At 41.4% G+C, this 8256-nt stretch overlaps 1 protein-coding gene across 1 annotated transcript; it reads right to left on the bottom strand.

The window, feature by feature from the left end:
• Nucleotides 1-1956: 1956 nt before the first annotated feature.
• Nucleotides 1957-3228, bottom strand: Smp_037930 (methyltransferase-related). Its single transcript, XM_018789806.1, has 8 exons — nt 3024-3228; nt 2897-2988; nt 2742-2861; nt 2636-2708; nt 2541-2601; nt 2366-2505; nt 2152-2324; nt 1957-2105 (listed from the first exon to the last, which is right to left on the bottom strand). Exons 1-8 carry the CDS (start codon nt 3101-3103, stop codon nt 1969-1971), a joined length of 876 nt encoding a protein of 291 aa, XP_018655212.1. The 5' UTR covers nt 3104-3228; the 3' UTR covers nt 1957-1968.
• Between the last annotated feature and the right edge of the window lie 5028 nt (nt 3229-8256).

Genomic DNA, 8256 nt, shown 5'->3' with positions numbered 1-8256 from the left:
CTCTCACTCGACTGGTAGTATTCGAGTAAAGAGCCTTCACAAGGTTTATGTACTTCTGAGGTACACCTTTCAGTGACAGATACTGCCACAGAACCTCTCGGTCTACAGAGTCAAATGCTGCTTTCAAGTCAAGAAAAACTATCATTGTCTGACGCCGATAAGCATGTCTGTGCTCTAAAACTTGACGAATGGTGAATATGTGGTCGATACAGCCACGACCAGGTCTGAAGCCAGCCTGATTTTCTCGTGTTTGCAGTTCACGAGTCTTAGTTAGGCGCCCGATAATTATTGAGGCTAGTATTTTAGATGCTATGTTAGTCAGACTAATCCCTCTATGATTATCACAGGATGATTTTGGCCCCTTCTTATATATTGGGACAATCAGAGATTGTGACCAGTCAGATGGGATTTCGTCCATCTCCCAGATTTTAGCCAGAATATTAGTCAACCTAATCGCTAAAATTGGACCACCATATTTAAAGACCTCTGGAGCCAATCCATCTGGACCAGCTGCTCTTCCTCGTTTCAGACTACTTATAGCCTTTTGAACTTCAAGTAGGGTTGGGGGACCTACTTCAATGTTCCATTCAGGTTTTCTGGGAATAGTGGGTAGTTGTACAGTAGCTGAAGGCCAGCTAAACTGCTCCTTAAAGTGTTCCGCCCATCGTTCTAAACGTTTAGGTTGAGAGCAGATAGGGGTTCCGTCTTTTTCCGAGATTGTCTCACTTACACTTGACTTCTTAATTCCGGTTTCTTTTATTAGTCTGAATAGTTGTCTGGTGTTGCCTACAGCCGCTGCCTTTTCCATCTCTTTTGCTTTCGTTGCCCACCACTGCTCACGATCGTTCCTTAGACTTTTAGTTAACCTAGATCTAATTTGTTTACGCTCTTCGTCGTGTTCAGAGCCTGATGGGATGAGTTTACGCGAATCCATCAGTGAAATAGACTTAGAGGAAATCCACTGGTTTTTTGGAGCCCTATGGTTTAAATGACTAATAGATGTGACTGCTGTTTCCACAGCTGTTCGTATGTCTTTCCAAGCAGCATCTGGGTCAGTCTCGTTTACAGAACTGCCTAGATGTGAACTCAGTTGTTTCTGGAATTCGCATTTGGTTTTCTCGTCCTCCAGTTCAATCCTAATGGGTCTTCTTAGTGTAATTTTCCTGCGTCCATTGAGGCGCAGACAAATGCGCGCTCGTATTAAAGCGTGATCAGAGTCTAAACAAGTATTCCAATACGAGCGACAATCTTCTATTGAGCCTCTCCAACGATGACTGATGACAATATGGTCTATTTGAGTCCATCGTTGGTTAGGTGAAGCTGGTCGCCATGTTAGACGATGTCTCTCCTTATGCTTAAAATTAGTGCTTGCTAAAAATAAACGATTGTCTGAGCATAGTTGCAACAGACGATCACCATTATCGGTTCGTTGAGCCGGAATACTATGACTGATTTCGAATTACCAGTAACTTTACAACTATCTACAGTTTGTCATATTATAACTTGAAACCACTGCACCATTGGATGGACTGAGGCTTTCATCCATAATCCATTCTTTCTGAACAGCACTTGACTTTGAATTAACACTTTGTGAGTCCCCAGATTTCGGTTAATTTACAAGTATTCTTATAAGTCCGTTCCGTAATTGCATTATGTGAATGAATAATGACTTCAACTCATCTAAAATAATGGACATCTTAACAATCGATTTTTATATCTATCTTCATTGTTATAGTAGAGGATTCGGTAAACGAACAGGGTTTGTAAATCCTAACAATCAAGTCCCAGTATCCACTGTTCTGGATGAGGACTTGGTGATTTAGTGAGCGGACGAGTTTTAGATTGTTAAAATGAATGAATAAAATGCAAGAGTGATATACGAAATGTCTACCACATCAAGAGTTTTAGCAGAACTATTACCACCCAAAATATGAAATAACAGAATAGAAAAATATTACAGAGGATACATTATATCTTGTTATATTTACATTGAATCCAAATTCTGTACATCTTTAACTTCTTTTTGCGATTTACAATTAATCTGCGATCAACCTTGTTCTGAATCTTTTCCAGACCAACAGCAGTAAATAATTCGTGTAATTCATCTGCATGAAAATCAAAACATAATACACTGGAATTTTCCAAACTAACCTTGCGTGAAAAAGTAAACCCTTGTTCCATCTGATCTCATATAAAAATTATCTTTTAAACACTGACCATTTTTAAATCTTAGCTGAGCTAAATCAAACCTTCCATAATCTCGAAACAATAGCACACCTCCGGGTTTTAGATACGTAACAAGATTTTTAAGTGTACGGTGAAACCTAAAAAGCATTTGCGATTAAATTACAGCAGAGATATTTACAATTCAGGATTTACTGCTGATAATACGAACACTAAGACTAGAAAATCCAAACTATTTTTAGGACAAGGGATTTCATCATTAGTTTTGGTTATATCATGCTGGAAAGTAATACAACGATCAGCATCATATCCTTTGGATTCCTAATTGATAATGATTACATCAAGTAAGAACTTACTTTGAGTATAGATAGAGCCTTTTCAGAGAAATCTGATGCATATATCAACAGTCCAGGACTCCTAAACCGATTATAGATATCTTAATATCGTATACTTTATAGCGCGTAATATTGGAAATATCGTATTCCCCACACCACAACCTACTTCCATTATGTGCACGCTAGGAGCTAAAAAAAAATTAAAAAAGGGTCAAAACCCACATGTCGAAGAAAATAATTCATAAAACTCTTTTTCTAACCAATTTCTGTCTTTGAAGAATCTATCTTCATGATGGGAATAAAACTTGTCCCAGTATTCATGAGCAAGGATCTCAATTCGTTCTAAACATAAAAAGTGAGCAGTAGCTTCCAAAAACCTTGAGAGTCATCTGAGAGTTTAACAGTGCTATTCAAAAGTATCATTTCTTTCGCTACATTTTCCTGCTCTTCTGTCCATCGAAAGTCATCCCTAGAGAAGCTGGATCTTTTCATCATAATTCTTACCAAGCATTCCGCTCATAAACATCGGAAGCATCTGTAAGATATCGACATCCAAATATATCGTTACAATCTTTGGAAGCCATTTATAATGATCTGAAATATAATGATGATAACATTAGGAGAAAATAAGAGATGAAAACAGAAACGCGAAGGTAACTGAGTGTGCAGTAACAAGCTGCTTAACAATTGTGAGAACATAAAGAACGAATTCACTTGTAGCACTGAAAACTTTCAGCCATATCACCTCAAATCTACGACACCGGTCAGGTGCTCTAGATGTCAATCACAAAGTATGGATAATAATTGCTGTGAAAACTAAGGGTAAATGGCTTCGTAGGCTGATGTTATGTACTGGTTTGGCTCTGTGGTCTTTTCAAACCTACTATTATACAACCCGATCGTTGCTGCTACCTTGACGTGGTGGTCGGGCTTGCCTATCGTGATGAAGCAATCGAGCTATGCTGGCTGGAACAATCGTTCCTCGAGGTCCTACCATGCCAGACAGGTCGGTTGAAGAGCGGTGAGACTAAAAGCAGCAAACCCAAGGTCCGAAGGCGAAGTCGTACTGCTGACTGTACAGAGGTGTGACAGCAGTAAGGTGTTTCCTTCAGACAACCAGCATGACAGCGATGCTGCCTTCCCACAAGGAGGGGTGGGGTTAGAAAAGGTCGACCCTAAAAATGCACACCTCGCCTTATCCCACGGATATCCGTCTCCGGCGGTAAGGTTTTTTTGAAGAACGGAGCTAACACAAAAACTACCCACAAAAAGGTCGTGTGTGACCGACCTCAAGCAGTTGTCCCTTGGGCACTGCGGTCACGCTCTCAGGTCATTAAGACCACTTCTAACCCAATTTCCTTTTCAGGTACCTCTAGAAGAATCCTTCCACGGTGTGGGCAACCGGGAAGTGATAACTGCCCTCATACCTCTAACAACACTCAAGACCACTGTATTCATAATCAATCTCCTTCTTCACTTCCTACTATTCCTTCTACCTTGACTTTCAACACTAAACTTCCTGTTCCGGTTTCCTCCTCAAGTGTCACCATGGCCAACGATTCTAGTGCGCGAAACGCTGTCCCAGGTCTACTAAAACCTCGCTCCAAACTACACATTGGAGCCTTCAACGTACGTACCCTATGCCAAATCGGTCAACAGGCCTCCTTAGCTAAAACTCTAGAATCTCGTACCATTGACGTATGCTGTGTCTCTGAAACACGCATACAGGATCCCAGTGTGGTCATTCACTTGACCTCACCTCGCCAAAATGGACAGCCAACGAAATACACCCTCCATGTATCTGGCGACCCGTTGGCTAGTTCTCGCGGACTTGCAGGTGTAGGCATAGCACTAAGTACAAGGGCAGAACAGGCACTACTAGAATGGATCCCCGTTAACAGTCGCCTGTGTGCTGTCCGGCTAAATGGCTCCGTAAGAACTCGGAAGGATAGGGACACACGTCGTTGCCTTTTCGTCGTTTCTGCCTACGCTCCTACTGACTGCAGCCATGATGAAGTAAAAGATGACTTTTACAGAAAACTCTCTGAGCTTCTTCAGAAAGCTAAGCGCTCAGACATAGTAGTCGTAGCGGGTGACTTTAATGCCCAGGTAGGCAGCTTAAATCAAACAGAAAGACATTTAGGTGGGTGTTTTAGTATTCCGGCTCAACGAACCGATAATGGTGATCGTCTGTTGCAACTATGCTCAGACAATCGTTTATTTTTAGCAAGCACTAATTTTAAGCATAAGGAGAGACATCGTCTAACATGGCGACCAGCTTCACCTAACCAACGATGGACTCAAATAGACCATATTGTCATCAGTCATCGTTGGAGAGGCTCAATAGAAGATTGTCGCTCGTATTGGAATACTTGTTTAGACTCTGATCACGCTTTAATACGAGCGCGCATTTGTCTGCGCCTCAATGGACGCAGGAAAATTACACTAAGAAGACCCATTAGGATTGAACTGGAGGACGAGAAAACCAAATGCGAATTCCAGAAACAACTGAGTTCACATCTAGGCAGTTCTGTAAACGAGACTGACCCAGATGCTGCTTGGAAAGACATACGAACAGCTGTGGAAACAGCAGTCACATCTATTAGTCATTTAAACCATAGGGCTCCAAAAAACCAGTGGATTTCCTCTAAGTCTATTTCACTGATGGATTCGCGTAAACTCATCCCATCAGGCTCTGAACACGACGAAGAGCGTAAACAAATTAGATCTAGGTTAACTAAAAGTCTAAGGAACGATCGTGAGCAGTGGTGGGCAACGAAAGCAAAAGAGATGGAAAAGGCAGCGGCTGTAGGCAACACCAGACAACTATTCAGACTAATAAAAGAAACCGGAATTAAGAAGTCAAGTGTAAGTGAGACAATCTCCGAAAAAGACGGAACCCTTATCTGCTCTCAACCTAAACGTTTAGAACGATGGGCGGAACACTTTAAGGAGCAGTTTAGCTGGCCTTCAGCTACTGCACAACTACCCACTATTCCCAGAAAACCTGAATGGAACATTGAGGTAGGCCCCCCAACCCTACTTGAAGTTCAAAAGGCTATAAGTAGTCTGAAACGAGGAAGAGCAGCTGGTCCAGATGGATTGGCTCCAGAGGTCTTTAAATATGGTGGTCCAATTTTAGCGATTAGGTTGACTAATATTCTGGTTAAAATCTGGGAGACGGATGTAATCCTATCCGACTGGTCACAATCTCTGATTGTCCCAATATATAAGAAGGGGCCAAAATCATCCTGTGATAATCATAGAGGGATTAGTCTGACTAACATAGCATCTAAAATACTAGCCTCAATAATTATCGGGCGCCTAACTAAGACTCGTGAACTGCAAACACGAGAAAATCAGGCTGGCTTCAGACCTGGTCGTGGCTGTATCGACCACATATTCACCATTCGTCAAGTTTTAGAGCACAGACACGCTTATCGGCGTCCGATAATGATAGTTTTTCTTGACTTGAAAGCAGCATTTGACTCTGTAGACCGAGAGGTTCTGTGGCAGTGTCTGTCACTGAAAGGTGTACCTCAGAAGTACATAAACCTTGTGAAGGCTCTTTACTCGAATACTACCAGTCGAGTGAGAGCTTATGGCGAACTGTCATATGATTTTACAACCTCAAGTGGTGTCCGTCAAGGCTGTCCACGATCCCCGTTTTTGTTTAACTTCATTATAGACCTGTTGCTGGAAATAACACTCTCTTCGACTGAATCTACAGGAATTGATCTTCTACCAGGGGGACCACTAAGCGACTTAGAATACGCAGATGACATAGTCCTGTTTGGTGAAGACGCTGGCAAAATGCAGAGCCTTCTGTTAGAACTGAGTAATAATACCAGGATGTTTGGGATGCGTTTCTCCCCATCCAAATGTAAATTGTTACTCCAGGACTGGCCTGCGTCAACACCTGAACTAAGGATAGGGAGTGAAGTAGTCGAACGCGTGGACAACTTCACTTATCTTGGAAGTCTGATCAGCCCTAATGGGTTGGTGTCTGACGAAATCTCGGCACGGATTCAAAAGGCTCGTATGGCTTTTGCCAACTTACGTCACCTATGGCGAAGGCAAGATATCCGTCTATCAATTAAGGGACGAGTATACTGTGCATCAGTTCGTTCTGTTCTACTTTACGGCTGTGAAACATGGCCATTAAGAGTAGAAGATACTCGTAGGTTACTAGTATTTGACCACAGATGTCTTAGAAATATTGCTCGCATCTGCTGGGATAACCGGGTAAGTAATAGTGAGGTTAGACGTAAGGTATTTGGGAATGATGGTAAATCAGTTGATGAGGTGATGAATCTTCATCGACTGAGATGGTTGGGCCACTTTTTACGTATGCCTGAACACCGATTACCACGACGCGCAATGTTGACCAGTGTAGGGGATGGTTGGAAGAGAGTAAGGGGCGGCCAAACCAAAACATAGCATCAGTGCTTGAAGTCACTAACTTCTAGTCTGAGCCATGTTGGCAGATGCAGACTACCTGGTTGGGGTCTGCGTGACTATCGTAACCAATGGTTGGAGACTCTGTGTGACATGGCTCAGAATCGATCACAATGGCGTAGGTGTATACACTCTTTATCTTCCCTTAAACTTTGAGATTAAAATTGCTTCATAACTTTTTTCCTTCCTGTACTATATCCTTATATACAACCTTTCTTTATATGCTACCACCACTAAACTAATTACTTCTATGAATCCGGTGTTGATCTTGTTGTGCTAACGAGGTATGGCAACTTGGACCGATGCATATATGTGCCTGGTCCTACGTTGTCGCTGACTGACTGACTATTATACAAGCTACCATCGCATTTCAAGGAAAGTGGCAAAACCTTCCCCAGCCGCTTTCGTAAACAGTTTAAAACCTCAACTCCACAAGTAATATCATGATCCCTCACTTGGTAGCTCCAACATAATGAGCGACGTTTGAGGAATTCTAACTATTCATACGCGGCTTTCATAAATCACGCTAGGTTCTCTCCCTTCTAATAATAGAAGCAGTTATTGAACTAAAATATGTGGCAGGTAACATATCTAACAATGCAAATAATTTCCGAAACACGGATTCATGTTTCGGGTCACATTTACTGTGCAACGGCTAGTGATACATACAGAATTAGATGGGGTTCGAACCAGTGGTCTAAGAGTTTACAGTCAAACGCTTTGATCTCTAAGCCATTGCTCTATTTTCAACAAGCTTTCCTATAGATCAGCAACACATCAACGCACTTGCCATAAGGTTAAAAACCGTTCTGAACTCACCGTCTCTTGGTTATCAATTATAGTCTAATTCACTTATTTTTTTCCCGAAACAAATCTTTGGTAAAGCAAACTACACGAAATAACATAAAAAGGAAAGCTCATATTTCTAGTTGTTAACCAAGAATTTGTCAAAATACCAAAATGTTTGAACTATTAGACCTACTTGTTACACAAGAAAAGTTTTGAGGAGCCAAGTATGCAGCAACAAATGATAAATGAAGGTACTAATCTGACCAAAAGATTAAACCTGAAGTCAAATGATCGAAAAGTGATTTTCGGGATAATATCAGCAAGTGAAAGTCAACCAGCACAACATTATTTAATGAGGTTACACTACGTATATGCTAAGGATACGTTGTCTAGAAGTAACTTGATTCATTTATTCTTGTAAGGTAGATTGAATGTAATGTTACGGAAATGCATTAATAAGTAAGGCCCTAATAATGTGGAAGTCTGTAAG

Source organism: Schistosoma mansoni, chromosome W, assembly GCF_000237925.1.
Source record: "Schistosoma mansoni strain Puerto Rico chromosome W, complete genome".
NCBI lineage: Eukaryota > Metazoa > Platyhelminthes > Trematoda > Strigeidida > Schistosomatidae > Schistosoma > Schistosoma mansoni.
This window is presented reverse-complemented; position numbering and strand designations above follow the sequence as displayed.